The sequence below is a fragment of the Rhea americana genome, unplaced genomic scaffold, assembly GCF_003343005.1.
Source record: "Rhea americana isolate MKP2758 unplaced genomic scaffold, rheAme1 scaffold_59, whole genome shotgun sequence".
NCBI lineage: Eukaryota > Metazoa > Chordata > Aves > Rheiformes > Rheidae > Rhea > Rhea americana.
In genome coordinates this window covers 2,687,268-2,708,277 of record NW_028186745.1, presented here as the reverse complement: position 1 = coordinate 2,708,277, position 21,010 = coordinate 2,687,268, and the positions used below count along the sequence as shown (strand labels likewise).

The 21,010-nt window shown below is 35.2% G+C and overlaps 1 protein-coding gene across 9 annotated transcripts in view; it reads right to left on the bottom strand.

The window, feature by feature from the left end:
- Window positions 1-21,010, bottom strand: part of DMD (dystrophin) — a 1,137,868-nt gene that overhangs the window by 720,738 nt on the left and 396,120 nt on the right. For all 9 annotated transcript variants that reach the window (XM_085319436.1, XM_085319439.1, XM_085319437.1 and 6 more), the window contains 4 exons: window positions 17,225-17,386; window positions 7,394-7,504; window positions 4,412-4,585; window positions 1,992-2,147 (listed from right to left, as the gene is read on the bottom strand). In XM_085319436.1, the coding sequence (XP_085175562.1) occupies window positions 1,992-2,147; window positions 4,412-4,585; window positions 7,394-7,504; window positions 17,225-17,386 (603 nt within the window). The remainder of the gene's footprint in view (window positions 1-1,991; window positions 2,148-4,411; window positions 4,586-7,393; window positions 7,505-17,224; window positions 17,387-21,010) is intronic.

Here is a 21,010-nt window from a genome sequence, read left to right as displayed (position 1 = left end):
TCTTTGTAAAATAAAAGAGAAAACAAACATATTATGTCGAATGATAGCTAGCTACACCTTACTGAAACAGACTCTCCAGTTTTATCCACACTCAAACAACTGATATTTCTCACTATCTTCATTTTCTAGCAAGACAGAGAACTGTTTTAATTCAGTTCCAAATTAATATTATCTGTGGAACTCTTACTGTTTTACTCTACTATAGCGAGTGGGGCTTGATGATCACTATGTGCTTAAACCACATACTGACACACAGAATTACCGGAGGCTCATTTTACTAGTTTACTACATAATTAATGATTATGTATTCATTTATCTTAATAATTTATAATCTARCAAAGTAAAGAATTGTATTTTCTGCTATTCTGTATGTTAGAATTGCATAAATTTCAGCAAAAAACCCCAGACAACTATACCTTTCACTCATAATGTGCATTCAGCCACATACTGCATCAAATTCACTCTAAAGTTTTTGCAAGTTCTGTGAATAAATCTAGTGAGTGGAGAAGGAAAACAAATTAATTAAAGATGGCAGTATTTGCAGAAAGCTTCCTTTAAGCCTTTAGGGATTGATATGCATTTTTTGTTCAAACACAGCCTTGTTAATATTGATTAGTAATCTGTCTTTCCCCTCGTCTGTTCAGTTGACTTCTAGAGAAAATTCTGAGTAAAAAAAAAAATGTCCTGTTAGTAACCATGACTGTAATTGCATTTAACTGTACATTAATAGATACATTGAGAGATGAATAGATAGACAGAAAGATGATGTACAGATGAAAATTTTACACAAGGAATGACAGTGCTCTGGAAATTAATGTTTGGTTCAGCAAGGTTACTTGCGAATGATAATTTATCACTGGTGTTATAAGGCAAAATAGACTGTCATGTTCTGAAAACAATTTGTTCTTGCTATAAGTTAAGCAGAAATGAAYGAAGAGAATATTGAGAAATACTCATATAGTCCTCTTAATTAGATGTTAATGTATATTCAGTCATCAAACTGAGAATTGTATGAAAGCCAGATAGTTTTAAAAAGTAGAACTTTCCTCAATAGCTCTATTCCAAGGCAATGTATTTTTCACTACTGAGCACTAAGGATGACCCACTTTTGCCCAGCTTGAAGAAATTTGGTAATTCCTGTGAAATGGAGGATGGTGACTAAATGACCAAATTCTAAATAAGTGGTTGCTGGTATCTGAGATACAAAACAATGGAAAAGTTATTCATCACATTGTGATGACCAAACAATATTATATGTGGTTTATTTATTAAGATAAATGTCCTTACCAAAGACTGTGTGTGGACAGCTGAGTCAGAGTTTTATATGGGATATAAAATAGGTAACAATCGTTAAAGGAATTGAGTATATGTGTAGTTAAACTCAAAAGTGCAGATGAAGCAAGGTGGAGTGGCAGGCAAATGTCTCCTGAAGAAAGCTGCAATATAAAGAATTTTCAGCCAATAGATTTTTGATCAGCCACAAACAGAAATGAAATAAGTAAAGATCTGTTTAACCAGAGGCAAAAGGAAATGAAAAGGTAGGTTCTTCTTCTTTTTCGAGGCAGCATTTAAGATAAAACATGAAATAAATCACAGAAATTTTTCTGAAGTGTTTGAAACTAGTAACTGCTAATGAGCCATTAAAAAGAAACACCTCCCTCTTCCCAAAAAACACTAAGGTGAAAGACAAAAATAAATGAAGATGTTAAGTAAGGAAGTATAGTTTCAGACTCTAATAATGACATTTTATAATTTGATAAAGCTTTCTTTCTTTTTTTTTTTTTTCTTCTTTAGTCAGAACAAGTGAATATTGTTGTTGATTTGCCTTTGGCATCATTCCTAGTGTCCCACTGTTTAGAAAATGTAAAAAATGTGAGGGCCTTGGAAATAACCAATAAAAAAGGAATGTTAACTGACCATGCCAAGATTAGTTTTCATTTTACAAGTTAAAACGAGAGTACACTTTTGCATTATAAAACCACAGATCTTACCTTTGCACCCAATTCGTTATACTGCAACTTCAAAGCTGTAAGTCTTTCATCTAGTTCTTTTGGGTTCTCTGTCTGCTGCTTTTGAACAATCTGCCTTCCAGTTTTTATCACTGTTTCCACTTCAGACTTCACTTCACTCAGGCTTTTATATAATTTCTAATCAAATCAGAATATGGAACAGAAGCACCACAGTTAAAAAGAGCAAAAGGGAAAAGGCTATGGAAGCTATTACACACATGCGCTAGAATTCTTTGTGTTGTTTGCTGCATAAAATCATCATCGTGCAAGCTGAGCACCTTCAACTCCTGTTAGAAAGCTAGTTGAGTTCAAAGTGCTCATCAGATGCCAGGTGTGTGACCTAAGGATAGACAAAGCCCAGACCGAATATATACAAGCAAATATTTGGAAGACAAATTAATCACACCTTCTAAATTACAACCCAAATTAATAGATTCAGAACAGTTTACCACTACTAATACTGGTTTCAAAGACATGTCTGCAGAAGCATCTGCAAAAGTGTTATTACAGACAGGAAAATATAGGCCATCACTAATTGTAATAATATACGATAAAGGTTGTTTTCAAACTGATTTAGATAATGCAATATTTAAAACAACAATAGATGTTTTCTATCATCTCATAAGGCTTGTTGGATATATTTAACTATACAGAACCATTAAAGTCAGTTTAATAAGAAATCTGACAGTTTTTCATACAACCTTTTGGAGACCAGTAGGGTTTTTCCCTACTTGTACTGTGTTTAACCTTGTTTACAAAATTAAATAACTAAAAATCTACATGAAAAAGTAATAAAACAAGTTTAAGTAAAAAAATATTTAATAACTCACTACTTATTCCTGTACTATTTCAATAACTCATCAGAAAAACAAGGCAAAACAGTTTTGTTTGGTAAGCACTAGCATGCAAACAATCTGTAAGCACAATACATACTGTTTATATTTCAAAAGGGTGATACTAAGAAAGAGATAAGCATTGTCCTTTCTTTCCATATGCAGAAAGTCTAAGTATGACAACTGCAATTAAACCTACGACTTGGTATCCCAAGCCATTTAATAGCCACATAAATGCCCACATTAACATTGATATAACTAGTGCAGAAGTTGAACTTATATTTCTATTTAATTTAAAATTGAATTCTGTTGTGACACAGGAATTCTAGTGAACTCTGCATTGGAAGAAGACCCCACAGAGATACAGAGGATCCATTATCACATAGGTAGGTGAAGAATGGCAAACGTTAAACTGTTGAGAAGTTTTATTGCTGAGCTGTCTAGCTTAATTCTGTGTTCACACATTTTGCTGTGACATGCTGGAAATTAAACTTACTGCCTTGTACCCTTTGACAGAACTGCAAAATAAACTATACTGTACTTTTTCATTCCTATTTTTTTGAGCTTTTCCCTTAGTAGTAGTATGTCACCACAATGGAAAATCTGTCTTGCATGTCTTGACAGTATAGGTAAAGGCAAGACTTTTTTCCCAGAAGATCTGACAAGGAAAAAAAAAAAAAAAAGCACATTTTCTCTGCAATCTAAGGCTAATTAAGATGATTCTCAAAATTGTTATTATTTTATTTTCTATTTACATACTACCTTGCAGTTCAAGGGATCTTAGGTGCCTTATATGATAGATACATTCTTCAACACTAATAAGTAGTCATCAGCAAATTAGGAAGCTTGCATGATGCACACTGGCCAACAACTGATGGGATATATGACTGGATTTTTTAAAAACAGAACCATTATCAGAATCTTTAAGTAGAGAAAGGGGGGAATTAGAAAAGGCATCCTGACTTATACTGTCATATAGAGAAAGTGCACGATCACCGTTTAAAACTTGACTGAAATATTTTGATATTTGATTTTTTCCAGTTTCATCAATAACTGATATTTTGTTTCTCATCCTGAAATCTGAGCAACATTATATAATATTTAGCTTTTTCCACATTTCCAAACTTTTTCACTCAATTAGTACTCCATGCTTCTGAGAGGGTCTTTAGCATGACAGGAGAACAGAGAATAAATACTACACAGAATGGTAAAAGTTACTCTAAGACTGGAAAAGATGTTGGAGCTATTTCACCATCTTTTTACTTTAACCTTAAAATTAACTTTAACATTGAATTTTAAGTGGACGATGTTTTTCTAATCTCATTTCCAAGCAAGGAAAGAAGTGCGGAAATAAAAATCAATCCCTTTTCATCAACCCCTCTCCATACATATGTCTAATTTGAAAAAGGTTCCTGTAACTTTCATTGCATAACTTTGCTCTTAAATCTCTCTCGGACTGTCTTCTAATAATTCGCAAACAAATACTGAAAACATCATTAAAGATATTTTAAATTGGAAGGATAGAATAGTTAGAAAATGAATAGGAAAACAGGATCTTTATATATTCACCATGCAGTGATCCAGCTGTGATTGCACCACCTCCTGCTCAACACTCTTCATCTCCAACTTGGGCACCTGCAATTTCACTTCATCTAAAATCCTTTTACATTCTTGCAGACGCTGCTCGAAATTGGCTGGCTTCTGGAACAAGCGAAACTTCATGGTCACATCCTGCAGCTTTTTCTGAAAAGCAAACATGGGTGAGTAGTACACGTGCAGTTAAATCAATATCGAAGGTAAGTCTTAGATCGGTTTCAGAATGCTGAGAATCCACTATCAATCAGTACATTTTCCCATGCTGCATTTGAAGAACCAAAATCTTTTGGGGAAAATATCAGCTGCRGAGAATCTTAGTTTCCACAAGAGGAGGAAAATTTTTGCCTCATCACGGACATCAAGGATGCAGCAGAGCCAGTGACAAGAGAGCACATAAATTCAGCTGAAGAAAGGAAGAATTCACCTATTGTCTGACATGTAAAATGTTAGGGGCTGGGGGATGAGGAGAGAGGTTTAATGGCTTAAGCTTGGTACAAAGAAGAGTTCAAGAGTGAATGCTCATCATCTCTCTGCTATGATGCTGCTTCATAGCATTAGGAGTAAATCTTTTGGTCCCTCAGTGAAACACAACTAAAGTTTCTCGGCAGTAAGTAGGTCTGGCACTAAAACTGAGAATTGAAGTACAAAATTGATCTCTATTTTCATTTCAAAAGCTATAACCTAGAGAAAAAAGGAAAGTAATTTGAAGGCAATAAAATTTGTGACAAGCATGGTTTCTAATTTCACAATTTTCAGAATTCATTATCTTTGTCAACTAATTATATTTCTCACTTACATGGTCTCTACCTCAGAGGAGGGGAAATAATTAAAAATAAAGTAAAGAATAGGCATGTAATTATTTACAGGACTAAGAAATCATGTCCTGATAGGATGACACAGCAAACTTCCAGTAGCACATGCCTTCCTACAGTTTTAAAAGTAGGCTATCAAGAAATGGATAAATAATTAAATAAGAACTCAACATCTGCAAATACACTTGTGATTTTTTTCTTTCTTCAAATCCTGGACACTCATACCTACAAATCTCTTGTCTGTACTACACAAACTGAGAAAAACTATAGTAAGAAACATAATTAGCCTACATATAGAAATACAGGGTATTAGTAAAAATCATCTTAGCTTTTGAGAAGGGAAATCATGCCTCCCCTGTCTATTAGATTTCTCTGAAAGAGCCAATAATCATATGAAGATGACAACTCTGGGTAACACAGAGTACCTAGATGACTATTCTGACAATGTTCCCCCATTAAACACTTAATGAAACTGAGATTCAAAAGAGTAAGAAAGGAAGTCTTTTCCTGGATAAGTAATTGGCTAAATTAATAAAAATAGGAAGCAAAGAGTATGCGTAAATGGACTCATTTTTCTTCAGAGTGTTTGCATATACTAAATTCATACTTAATTAGTTTTTCATCTTGTGACACTTCAACTTGATGAAGATCAAGTCCTATGGAAAGCTTGCAATGTCCATCAGTATCTGTTACAATTTGTGTTGGTCAAGGCATTAAAAAATGATCTGGAAAGGAGAGAGACTGGAGATATTAATGCTACAGAAAATGAAAACCATATGTGAAGAGTCACTGAAAGATTGCACAGTGCTGAATGCTAAAAAGGGCAAATGATACTCAATTCTGCCCAAAATTAAGTAAAGCATTGCAGATAACAAACAAAGCTTTATCTACGACAAGCAGGCTCTAAACTCTCATTTGTCTGCTGTATCACTTCTTTCATTAAGAAACTTTCTTTGTTCCTTTGATTAAGAAACAAAGTGTACATCTAAAAAGGGCAGTGCTCCCTTGCATGCTGTTGGATGTATAAACATATAGACAGAAAGTCATATGATGCCTGCACTTCACTGAAGAAATGTGGGCACCTTCAGAGTTCCTACAGAGACCATCAGGTGAAGGCAGACAGAAGAAGAGGGAATACATATCCATACATACATATCCTCATCACAGAAAAGCTAGTCTTGTAGATGAGAGGAAACATTAAAAGAGTAACTTGTGCATTTTGAATTAAACGACCTTGCAAAAAGCTGTCTCCACAGCTTCTACGTTCTTCTAGGTCTCATCACCAGAATACTTGCAAAAAAGGATCTTCACGAAAAGCTTGGTAAAGTTATCCTTAATAAGGTAAAAAACTAAAACCCCGATACCTGGAAGTATCTGACAGAGAGGAAGAGATGGCCTTGTCTACTGTTAATACTGTAAGCAAATTCTTTGTCCTTCCCTGCCAACAAATTTTGACACAGCTAACAATAATAACAACAACAATTTGGTTTGCAACCTGGTGAACTCTGGCACTCATGTCAAAAATAAAAGAAGCAAAACAGTCAAGAACTCTGTGCAGATTAATGGGTTAAAACCAGAGTATTGTTCCTAAGCATTAATCAAGCCTTCTTCAATTTCAAACAGGTCTTTYTATGTCTATTAATCTGGATGAAATAAAACATTAGCTAGCATTTTAAAWCAGTGACTGCAATATGCTGCTCAGCACGGATTTTAGTACTCTCCTCATAGCCCTTACAATGTGAAGTATAAATGAAGATGTAAGAAATACACAGTACAAAGAAAACATTCAAATTATAGCTTTTATCTCTTAAACGCCGTTCTGCCCACCTTCCCAAATACTTTTAACTCTAAGGATTTTTACGTGCGTTGCACGGTACACCAAAGAGCATYGCTGCGGTGCCGCGGAGCCCTGAGGGCTCCTCACGCTCTGGGGCTGCTGCCCGCTGCTTAGGCGCACCCTAAGAAACAACCGGCAGGAAGAAAACACGGGCGGTACGCCTTACCCACACCAACTCCCTAGCTAGAAAGCAGCGGCTAAAATATAAGAGAGATCTTACGAATATTTCTTACTGTGGTAACAGCAATACTAACGGTACTCGTTTGCACGAGCGACGGAAAGAYGCAGGAAGTAGAATCGGCGTACCTGTGCCACATCGATTTGGGAAAAAACTCTTTTCGCAGCCTCTTTACCCCGGTTCCGTTTCTTCGTTTCTTCCAAACTAATCTCATGGCTTGTTAATTCAGACTGTATTTTCTGTTGAAAAACRAAGATAATAAGTGTCTGAAGAAAACTTTTATCTTGTTAGGATTATTTGGAATAGTTAATTTTGAAGCATATTAAAATAAAAGATACACAGTACATATTGGATAATTGGAGAATACTATAAAGAGTTATTTGTTTGCTGCCCTGTAAATTAWCCAGTTTAGTTTCTCTTGAACATAATAATTCCTTCTCCTACTTGAACATATAACTCTGACTCTGTGACAATAATGACATAAATTTGCTAAGGAAATTGCAACTAAACTGCAGACAAAAATACAAAAAAGTTCTTTCTTCGGAAGAAAAGCAACTATCTTCATTGGGAAGAAAACCGAAAAGTAATCGTCGAAAAGAAAAACACAAACAGAAAAGTGATTTCCTTTGCTATTCCTGTGTCTTGTTTATTATTTTCACAGTGTCATCAGTAGAGTTGAGAGAAATCTGATCAAAGTATCTTCTATGTATAACAATATTTCCATCCCACAGATGTTGTGTTATATATAGGATATTATTCAATTTGTGGCATATTACTAACCAGAATCTGTCTTCAGTGTCTGTAGATATGGTAAATGCATAATGACATGTAGGACATTAATGCACTGCCTTTATCCATTTTCTAACATTTCTGGTTTTCACTTTCTGCAAGAACCAGTTTGGGATCAAATCACCACAATAAAAATATCAGCTTTCTTGGCTTGTCATTATTCAACCTTACAAGAAGAAACAATCAACTTAAGCAATGCTGGATAAGACAATGCAGTGGAAAACAATTAATGTAATATATATTGCTACAACATAATTCAGAGTAATCCAAATAATTTCACACTGAAATTGTTAGAAAATGAGAATCTGGTGTAATTGGAATTGCTAGACAAGCAGCACTAAGGACAATTGCTGTATGAATTGAAAAGAAATACAGGATATTTCCCCACCAGGAAAGATATTTAAGGCTTATACTGATGCAAGAAAAAGTGATTTTAGATTTTTTTTCTATGTTTTACAAGCATTTCGCAGATATACTCAAAACTAGCTGTAAATTTAAATATATGCACAAGCATTTACCTTTATACTCCAGTTACTTCTAAAATATGAAATTTGTGTAGTTCAAAAAAGAAAAGAGGAGTATAACTTTAAAGAATTATGCAAATGAGGAAAATCTGTTTCCAATTGTAATGTGGTTCTTAAAGTTTGATTATCAGTWAAAATCAGTATCAAATTATATGTTAATCACACTTTCATAGCCTGTTAATTACAAAGCAGGGTACATCATTCGCTCTACTGTATAGGGGTATTGCAAGATGACAACTTGCATGCAAATGTAACATGTATGTAATAATACTAGATTTAAAGCAGTTTCTCACAAGTTGTATTAGAAATACATTAAAATACATTTTAGAAGATAAAGACTTACAAAAAAGAAAATTAAGAAAATATTTTTATGAGTCTCAACTATCTAGTATTCTTTAGAGAAATAAAATATTTTTCTGCAGGAAAGCATTTGTAAAAGCAAAATGATTGACAGAAAACTGTCAATTGACAGGAAATTTTTCATCTAAGTTTATCATACTTGTACTTTTTCTACTTTTCAGAGTGAGCATTTTTTTTTCACATTGTGAAAGCCATTATTGAATGGTCAGTTACATTTGGAGCAAGTACTGGAATTTTCTAGATACGATATTTTACTACTTTCGAGAAAACCAGGAAGGGTCAAATGCAAGTACAATGTAATACAAGGAGAGAAGGCTTATTTAATAGTTGAGAATATTTCTTTTCCGCTTGTTTAGAATTTCCCTCTGGAAGAGTACAAGGAGTGTAAAAGAATTATTTATTGTTTGTACAGCAAATGGACCAAGTTATTGACAGTGACTCAGAATTCGTCAACTCATTTCTTGATGTCTTTTAAATCAGAATTGTATATACAAAGAAYTTGTGAGTCTGAATGTCAAAGGAATATATTATATCACCTCTGGTATTTCAACTGTTTGCTTCTGCCTTTAGAGCACCTCATCAATTAACTCTGATTTTGTGCTACATTTTCCAGTTTACTTTGCTGAACCTCAGAGTCACTCTGGAAAGCATATAATTGAACAATTCTTATCTGAATAGGTCAGGACAGCACAGTAGAGATAAGAGGAGGGTTTTAATAATTAGGTATTATGGGACATTCCACGGAGATTGTTCTATCTTCCCTTTTTAAAATTGCTCTGCAGGAGAGAGATGAAGCATCACCTTCTCTGACATCAAAATACGGAATTAGAGGGAACAAGCACATTAGAGGAAAGCAKGAAAGAACAGTAGAAAAGATTACATCAAGAAAAGATTTTCTGTAATTGCCACTGCTGCTCACAGTATTAGTAGAAGGATTAAACTGGTCCTGAATAGATACAAGATAATTTATGACACCTGTCTGTGCTCCTTTTTATCATTAAATTTTGACATGACCAATTTGATGTTCTTTTTTATATATCACCCCTTTTGACTCAWGAATTTATTACAGTCTTCTTCTAAATTTCCATAAGAAAATACCAATTTTCTTCATTTCTACTATTGTTACCTCCATTCTCTGCAATGCTTCCTGTTTATATTGTTTTTTAACAGAGAGTAAAATCAAGACAGCAAGAACTGTCTTCCTTTCATTTCTTGCATAATGCAGTATAATGTAGGGTATGTAACTAACATATACCACTATGCTTAAATTATTCCATACCACAGGTTATGGATTCTCATTTTCCACCACTCATTGTTAAGCATTTTTTAAAAACAGTTTAATAATTTGGAAAATTTATATATTCACATATGTATGTGTATATATAAATATATGTGTATATATGTGTGTATATATATAAACCAAATGATATATATAAGATTATATTGTAATGAGGACTGCTTCTAGAGTAAAAGGATTTCCGTCTCAGGGGCATTCAATCCATTATTTCTCTCCATTACTGATCTTGATTTTTAGAAGGTGAACAGTGAAATGAAGACAGCCTGGCTACATTGACATCAAAAAGCAGAGAATTGGTGCTGTAACTGGTCCTTGAAGAGCCTTTCATGCCTTGAAAGCCAAAAGAACTAACCTTAAAGTTCTTTCACTTAATACCTGAGATAATGTGTTACAAAGCTACCTGCAATCTAATGCATCTATAACAACATTTTTTTAAAAAGCTAATAGAGCGTAAAGACAAACCTTGAACTATAAGGCTTGACTAAATGTCACTACATATCAATACCTGACAACATAATCAGAGAATTAGTTGAAGTATTCAATAAAATAGAGAAATGCCAGACCGCAATGTTCAGCAAAATTAGAACAATGGAAATAAATCTGTAAAAAACCTTCAGATATTTAATTAAAAGGAAATGATTTAGTTATAATCAAAGAATAAAAATAAMAAAACATAAGAGCATATGTTAACTGAAATTGTGGGACAAGGTAGCTGTAGTCTACATCTAATATGCACAAACAGATCTTTGTATGATTAACACTGAAAAGACTGCACTATGATAACATTCCCAGTCAATGSAGTATCAGCAAATTGCCAAAAAGTTTGAAAGAGAGGCTGAAAAAAAACCCAATAAAAGTGTTAAAACATTGGTGAAACTGCTTTCTTAGGGCAGGTTGAGGATACCATTTTATGTCTCAGAACCAGAGTTCACCTTGCTTATTTCGACTGCTCTTTAAGAAGGAAGAAGTCCCTGCTGGGTCTGTTATCTTCAGGAACAGGCCAAGGCTACAAGAAGCGTATCTGATACTGCACGTTATGCTCCAAACTGCCTAAATTTCAAGTTGCCTGACCTCACTGTATTTCCTTACACTGGTTGCCAGAAATTCATAATACAAGGAAGACTTGCACTGTATTCAGCGATGACTCTGCTGGCAAGGTCAGCAAATTAAAACTTCTCAAAAGCTGGACAAATCCACAAGAAAAAAGATTCAAATGTTATGTGTACTAACACATTCCCAGTTGGAACAGGGGTGATTTATATACTGATATCATAAGAACTTAGAGTGAACATCTAATAGATAAAATATTTTCAATGGACATAACACTGAAATGACAGTGGCCAGTTTCCTAGTCTGAATTTGACATATAAACTTGCACAAGAAAATACAGTAAACTTCATGAATTACTGGTAATTAAAAACTTGCAGCAAAATGATTAGGTTCAAAACAAACTGTCAGAATTAACCAAAATTTTCCATTCTTTCTTATCTCTTTTTCCTTTTAAAGTCCACTGTAGGAGAACAATAATTCATTGAAAAAGTGTTTACTATTTGAAAACTTGATTTCTAAAACTTGTTCCTGAACAAAAGGGTTATTTCCATTCTGTGACAGGATCATAAACTGGCCTGATCCTCAGAGAGAAGCATGTCCCGTTTTCTCCATGGGAAGCTTAATTCTGGGAAGACACCAAAAGGCTTTTGGATCTAAAGCAAAGGTTTAGAACCAAACATTAGAGCCAGGTAGCCCCTTGAAGAGAGGTCACTTGGATCTCTTGGATGATACGCAGTAAACAGCTTTTTTTTTTTTTTTTTTTTTTTTTTAATCATTCTCGCTGACCTTGCAGGGTTGGTCCTTTCCTCGCAAGATAGTTTTCCTGTCTAGCAACTTCTCAGTCTAGTCCCTTTGCACAGACTCTTTTAAGAAGAACGCACTGTGCAAAACATGCTTACAAAGTAAACTAGGAACGCACTAAGCAGTTATACCATCTTTTACTATACCCATGCTAGCCTCTTCATATTCCACATCCTCCAACAAAATAGATCAGGCAACACTAACATTGGCCAATAAAAGAGTGTTTAACTCTTAACTGAAAATTACACAGCCTGACTAGTAAGTATCTCAGCACTGAGTGGTGGTTCCAGAGCCCAGGACCATTAGATTAATTTCAATCTCTTCCACTGGTTGTTCTAGGAAAACAAGTTCTAATTTTAGCACAGTACATCACTTTTCTACTGTGGATTTCACTAAGATCTACCGCCTGAAAAGCCTTGGAATGGCCAGCAACTCTGAGCTCTGCACAGTAAGGTGGATAATACGACATGATTCGGGCAGAATGGTGAACCACTAGTTCTCTGCTTTTGTGTAAACTAATTCATTATGAACTCTAATATGCCAGTTTACCTCTGCAATGAACGAGTCCTTCACATAACTCTTATATCAAAATTGTCTAGAAACAAAGTTGCAGCTCTGGCTGTGTTTTGCTCATGTAGTTCATAAAAACACATCATCTCATGTGAAGACACAGAAAAAAACCCCAATATTTATTTTTTAAAAAATTGCATACAATATGTGTTTAATTGAATTGCAGAGAATAGCTTGTCAGTTCCTCTTGGCGTATTAATTTTTTCTGATTTATATACCTGTAAATAGCATTCGGTCAGCATAGCTGAGCTCTCATGAATGGTGCTCAGTTTAACCTCACTTTAGCTTATTTCAGTAATGGTTCAGGTATAGATATAGAATCATTAGAAAATACTGAGCCTAACAGTACTGATCATTTACAATTCAATTGCTAGTAATTGCTAGCCAATTCCAATCGGTTTCTAAGGAGTCAAATCTCAGCCTGATGTACAAAGGTGAGAAAAAAAAACCAACAATATTTAGAGAGCAATCTGATAAGTCTGATCTTATAAACTGGAAGATCCTCATTCTAGGAAATATTAAAAAGCAGGTCTGAGGCAATTTCAAAACTGTTAGTGGTTACCTCTGAGAACTCTGAAAGGATGAGGAAGGTAACGTAAGATTAGAAAAATTAAGTTAAAGTATTCATCTTTAAAAGTGTAAAAAGAAAGAAAGAGAAATTGGAAATTTTAGTGTATCAAGAGCTGAATGATATGATCAAAAGCCAATGACAACCAAATACTTTTGCAAAAAATGTAGAAAATTACATAATCGTATATGTACAAAATGATGATACWGCTCGAAAGTCAAACAAGTAATCCTTCTACTCAGCACTGGTAAGCTCTCAACATGAAGAGTATATCTAGTTCTGGGAACTGCCTTCCAAGAAACTGTAACTGAAGAGAGTGCAAGGGAGAACAGCAAATCATTAGAGGATAGAAACATGACTGATGAGGAAAGATTTAATGAATTGGACATGACAGATATTAACCACTTAGTGCACTACAAGGTGTTTGGATGCTATGGAGATGATTAGAGAGTAAGAACCTATACAGTACAGAATTCTGAATATATATTCAAGATTAATTACTTAACAAAATATGAGCTTACATTTCTGAATAATGTTTACCAGCTAGTTCCTTTCTGACCACTGATATTCTACACACAGCTGAGCAAGACAATTCTCTAAATTTGCAATGCAGGAAAAGTAGGCGTAAATATCTTCAACGTTACACAGTTTACTAAGTAGACAGTTGTGAATTCTTTGCCCCAAAGTATTAGTCTGAAGGCAATGATGCATAGTACTATGCTCATTAAGTAAGACATCACGTAACTGAACAACTCTGCTATTATAGCATCATATTTACTTTGCTTTCAAACAYACCACAATGATATTTTAACAACAGATTAAAAAGCATTTTCACTTAGGAAATAGTCAGATAGGTAGTGCATGCTGCTACACAAGTGTAATTAAGGAGCTTATTGAGAAAACAAGGTATGGTATTTATTGCTGACGGACATGATGTTGTTCATTTATTTTCCACATTGCATTTTACATAAGTCTACAGGAAGAACAACAGACAATTTTTTTGGTACATTCAGTTGTTTGTCCCCTAATATGAAAAAGCAGGCCATGTCTCAGACTAAGTAGAATTACAAAGCTGAGAGTCTCTCTCCCCCACTAAAAGTTGTTATTTAATAATAAAGTTACAAATAATTATTTGAAAAATATTTTGTCATATAAATGTAATACTTTCAGTACAGAAGTCTTGTCTTCCTATCAGTTAAAGATCACTTGAGAAAAGTCCGCAACTGGCAAATTTCTGCAATGATGACTTCATTCCTTGTATTACCTTGATGTGTGTATGTGTGTATATATATATAAGAATGAAAGAAAGTTCAGTTGGGCAGTGAGATCAAACACGTAAACAAATAATCTTTCTTCTGGAATATTGTTTTAAGCTTTACTCCATTCGAGTCTTTTTTTCATTACTATGCCCTGAGGAATCTGAATTGATTTATCTGTGTGGTTGCTGTTAGACTGCTTTGTCGAATACAACATCTTCTTTAGTTGTCCTTAAAATAAACTGATCAGTAGAAAGTTTGTTAGGTGGCAGTAGCTCTCTAGCATTAAATTCTCAGTGCCACATGGTGGAGTAAGAAGCACATGGAATTTTCATTCAGAAAATTATCCAAAAGAGACATACTTTGAAGATTTCTGTTTCTTTCTGAATAAACCAATCAGATCATTTTATTTAAAAAGGCTACCTAAATATCATTTTCTGAGATTCATTTCTGATCAGCTGAAACAAAAAAAGATGACTGCTCCTGTCAAAGCTACAGGCAGATTTGAATTTTTGAAGCAAACACACAGATTTGTAGAACCCACAAACACTAAAAGTTTTTCCAATGATAACATATGTTGTTTTAAAAATGCAACACGTTGCTCAGCTGTTTGCTAAATCCAAAATGGACCAAAAGATTCTCATTCCAGCTGTGCAGACACCGCTATAGGATATCTTATATGAATGAATTGCTTTCAACTCTGCGAAAGAGCTGTGCCAGCACAGACTCCATAGGAGCTGTGATCATTCAGCATGTACCTATTCTGCTATTGTTTCAACCTGGTGGTTCGCTAATGGAATGAATCAGCCCATTTTCCTGTTTCAAATTCACTATTTCTTTTCCCCCTAAGGATTTTAAAGAACTTCACGACTGAACTTCAAAGTTTGCATTAAATCTGCTGAGTTGTTAATTTAGTTTTGTCCATTGATCCAACTTGCGTCTTAAAATAAAAATGTAAGAGGGAAAAACTCAGCGGCTTCTACACTGGTTTTCCCACAGGGGATATATTATAAGCAGGTGAATTCAATGTCAGACAAAAAAGCACAAGAACAAAAACAAATTCTGCAAAACCACTGAACTGAATTTTTCCTATGAAAAAGTGTGTCCGTTAAATTTGGTTGAATTTTATGCTGCTTCAGTAGCTGAAGTTCTGAATAACTCCCTTATATAAAGTCTGTGATCACAGAACTCCCCATGATATAAACTCTGTGATCATTGCCAATACTGTATCTAAGGACATACATAAATCTGATGCTTCTATGGAAGATATGAAGCACCACTGAAAAATGCCATCATGTATAGGTCCGGATAAAAAAAAACGCATACTTTCACATTAAGTTTTCTCATGTGTTAGAGTTACATAATGAGATAAGTAGTTAAGCTGATACAGCTGATACATCTTTAACAAATGCTGGTTTATCTCCTATTTCACCTAATAATCTTCTACATTATTCACATTTCAAAGAAGAAGAGTAATTTAAGAGATGTTCATTAATATACTTTAGGATTCAGACTGGAACAGTAAGTCATCTGACTCTGATCCAATTCTCACACTGAAGTAATTTAGAAGCAATTTAATCAGAATCGTTTCAAAATAAGATTGAATGCAAATATGATCTTGTTTTCTAACTACAACTTTTTTTATGCATACACATATACACGTACAAATATCTGCATGTACCAGCAGACACACTAGAAAAGAAACAGAAAGGAGCAACTATTTACATTTTAATTCAAAAGAGATAGAAACTTTTAGTTTTAAAYAACATAAAACATGATTTTCAGGACTGTGTTACAACCACATTTCCTTTACATTTCAGCAAGTTGTACGGCTGATTAGCTCCTAGGCAAGCAGGTCTTCAGCCTCTTACAATACCTCTGAATATATTTAATACCACCTAAGCTACTCCTTGTAAGACAATCATATTTTAGAATGTTTTAAAACTACACAGGCAAACCAGAAAAAAACAAAATTTAATGTATATTCTAAAAATCATTATGAAACATTCATTTTCATTTTTTTTTCTGTTTAGTTTTTGTAATCAGACTTCCTAAACTTAGGTTGAACTTACAGAAAAGTTGTTGCATGTGATATTGTACGTTAATCATTTTACACCAGTTATTTGATTTTATTCTAACTTGTGTTTTCACCAGTTTAATGATGCTCTAAAGCAGATGTTATAGAGGAAACAATGAAGGAGTACAAAGGAGAATTAGATATATAATTTTATTTCAAATTCAAAGGCTAAATAAACCATTTGTAAGGAAGGGAAAAAGTGTTAAGTTTCCATTAAACTTTTATCAGCTGTAAAACTGTAATATAAGCATATTTATGTGCACATTAAGTAATAATTAATAATGTTGTCTCAGCTTCAGTAATTTAGTAACAATCCCTAGGCCATGTAACAGCTTTGCAAAAGAGCCATCTAAGAGTAGTGAAGATGATGAATTTCTTCTTTCTAGGATGAGAATGGATTTTAAAGAGTCAAATTGCCATTTTAAAGCTGTTATATAGGCTCCTAAATCATTTTCTGTTTTCTGTATCTTCTGGACAGGTATAGATGAAACAGAAGGAAAATAAGAATTTACTCGAAAATTAACTTGAACTTCCCCAAGTAATCCAGCCTACCATTCTGCACCTTCATATCGATCACGTTACATATCCCCCCTTATTCACACGAGCCGGAGGGACACCGAATACTCCTTGGTTGACTGCACATCAGTTCAGCCTGTACATGACTTACCTGTGCCTCCTGAGGGACCTGGGCTGCATCAACCCTGTCTGCAATGTAGGTTGTTAACTGCTTGTCAATAACAGCGAGCGACTCTTGGATTAAGCGGAGGGTTTTGTCAATCTCCTGGGCAGACTGAATACTCTGTTCGAGGCTCTTCTGCCTTCTCACGGCCTAAAAGCAATGACAACATTATTAATACTGCTAATAACAACACTTAGAATGAATAACTTTTCACACATTTGTTTTTTTTTTTTCAAAAAAGGTAGGCTAAGAATCAAAACCAGTGCTCCTGACTTGTGCGCGTCCACCTTTTTGTATGATAAATTGCGCATCTTTTTGCCTCCCATTCAGCTCTTTTCAGTAAGAAACAGAGAAACAAGAGCCGCCAGGCTGCCCARACAAGCTCTAAGGGTTGCAGGGCCCTGAAAAAAACAGTGCATGCACTGAGGATTTCTACRGTGAGTGGATGCTAGCAAAGCTGCACGGTAAAACCACCCTGCTAGTGCAGTCTTTCACTCTGAGGYGTAGCAGTCCTCCTGATCTTATTATATAGTTGAAGGGATTTTGTTTTACTGAGAATAGGGTTACTGTCATCGCAACCCCATCCGAGACAATCCGCTGCAGTAAGAGACACGGATAAAGACTCTCTTGAGAAGCAGCTCTCACCTGCGAGGCTGTGAAGTATAAATAGCTTTCTGGAACAGAGACATTGCCTGCTCTTAAAAAACAAAACAAAACAAAACAAAACAAAAAAAAAGAAAAAAAAAACAGTCTTGTCTTGTCTTGTCTGTGGACTTTCCCCGTCTGACCATAGTCTCTTTTAGTCTCAGAAGCTGACTCTTGCTTCTGTTCCACTAACAGTGCTGTGGTGAATTGCTTACCATCATTAGACAGTCCTTTTCTCCAGAAAGATGCTTTCCTTCCAAAGGTAGTTTTTATTTGTAACAGTTTAATATGGCAATTACCAGTAATTTACTGGTATTTGCTTCCATCTCTTATGCTGTTCGCCTGTTACCGCACTTAGAATGCAGCTTCTGCCTCGTAGCGTGTCTGCTCCATACCCAGGACATAACTACTACAATCAATCTCAAACACAACATAGATTTTCTCTGGACAAGTTCAGCCATGCTGCTGACCACAAAATAAAGTGGCTAACTCTCTCTGATGACGTTGCTTGGTGACTTGCCATTTTTCAAGTCAAATCATTCCTTTTTTTTTTTTTCTCTTTGGTGAACCAGCTGTACTTTAMTTTGATTTCATAGCTACTAGGAAATTCTTGATCTCTCAGCAATGCAGTGAGAATTGTTGACATTTCTTTATATTCTTCTTGGAGCTCAGCTTCTTTTAGAGCTTCATATTTATTGAATGAAAAAGATCATTTATTGTGATCACTCTTGCTACTTTTGGAATTAGTACAGGACCAACCAGTATGTACTATGTTTGTGTTTGTAAGCTGCTTTGTGCTATTTCAAAACAGTTGATCAGATAATCTTGTGTCACTGCCAGCTCGAGGAATCCTCCGTGGAACTGAGCAGCTCTGCAGAGCGGACCCGTGTTGTCAGCGTTAATGGCAGCACCTGAGCCACTAAGGTAATACTAGCTGACCAACGAACCATTCAAAACAGTGTTACTTCCCAGCACAGTACTAGGGCTTGCTACTTAAATGGCTTTGACTTTCATCTGAATTGAGTTTTGATATTAAAATGTTCTCAGCCTGCTCAAAGCAGCAGGGTTAAACCCCACAATTTCCATTTACCTCGGCAGTCCCCACTACTAACTGCAAGCCTGGCTGCGAGTGGGTCATCCCCACTACTATACTAAACAGTGAAAGACAACTAGGACAGAGAGAAGGTGAGGAGGTTTCTATAACCCCCTCATAAGGGCATCTACCTGGAAGCGTGCAGACCTGTGTCTGAGAAGAAAAGCTCTCGCATTTCCAGCCTACCTTTACTGATCTCTGGCTAACTGGTAGGACCAAAGYGCGTTGTCGGTCCATTTGTGCTGAGGGCTGCAGTGTTCTGAGGTTCAGAAGCACCCATCATTTAAAATGAGACGCTGAAAAAGTTCCATTCTTTTTTAGTCATTAAAATATGTCCTAAYGCTTTTTGGAGAATTCAGTGTACTGGATACAAATTCGATGCTGAGGCCTTTTGAAAAATGACTTCTAGGTTAACGCCTGCTGGCTACTATTTGCAGCTAGACACTTGCATAAATTGGCTGGCAGCCTCTGGATCAGCCAGCACATATGCAGTGAAATGTGTTGCCAGACTAGGGATCTGGATTTTACAGTAGTTATCAGCATATGGAAATTARCAGAAATATTAAAATTATATGACAATATGAGGTGCCTTAAAAGTTGCCATCTTATGCTGGTATCAGCAGAAAATATATCAAAATTATATTTTTCAAACAGAAATCAAAAATATTCCCAAACTCATTCAATCAAACACTAAAGTAGATACAGCAAAGAAATAATTACAATAAAGCCTTGCTCTTGGCTAAGCCTGACTGAATATTTATGGCTGGATTTCAAATTAATATGAAGTCAGATAAATATGTATATGTTATGAATATGTGCACACATATGAATTTTATATGCACATAAAGCAAGGATACACACACATACAGACAGACAGACACATTCACAAACACAAAGCATACCWCTTTCTCTTCCAAAAAAACAGCTTAGCCCAGTGTGACTGAATTTTTATGGCTGGATTTCAAATTAATATGAAGTCGGATGAATATAAATCTATGTATGTACACATGAATTTTATGTACACACCAAGCAAGTATATGCGTGCACACACGTACACACAAAAAGTGCTCCCCTTTCCCTTCCAGARAAGCAATGAGGACTAGAGGAAGGAAAGTTCATTCTCCTCAGAATGTATTTGATTATATCCCAAGGACCTGTGCGACGTTTTGCATCTAGCAGGTGAAAGTACACCTTTTCCATAAAACATTACACAGTTTGAACGGATGGATAACATCAGACCAAGGTGTTAATTCATTGTTACACGAGAGGAATTATTTGGCAGTGGGAATGCAAGAACAGAACCCACCACTAGGAAATGAAACCTTCAGATCTATCATACTATTCTCAGATTATATGAGAGTGATGCTTTAAAATTTTTGTCTGTGTTTGCAGTACCAGAATATTAAGACGTGTACATTTCCAAAATTATATTTATAATTGTAAAGACACAGCTATATTCAATATATTGACAAGCAGACTGACACAGCAACYAAAATAGCTGAGGGCCTGTCCTTGTCCTTGAGAAGAAGAAAAACAACCATTCAACTGGCTGAACTCCTTGACCCAAAAGGGTGTTTTCTCTGTATTGCCAGCTAGGAACAGACCCTGGTCTGCACCCTCGCCTGAACCGTGTTCCTGCCTTGGCTCAAAGAGAGCTAGATAGCACTGGCAGAGGGTGAACTAAAACTTAAATTGTAAGGACAGCCAAAGGTCAGTAAATCAAGCCTATACYCTGACTCTGCTTAATTTACACTATAAATGTAACCAAAGAGTTTTCCAAGTAATCCTATGAAYAGTACTATACACTCAAAGACATATATGTGAAAATTTAAGATATTTCTCCAGTACATATCAGCTGACCTCCCAAATTAATCCTGTTCACTCTCACTAGAATTGCAGAATACTTATCTACTCAAGCAGGGAGAATGCAAGAATATGGAAGATGCTTCTTCCTTCTCTTTCAGAAGAAAAGAGAGTTACTGATGGAGATATTGGAGGGCTTWAAAAGAAACATCTGACCTATTTTACTCTTATGA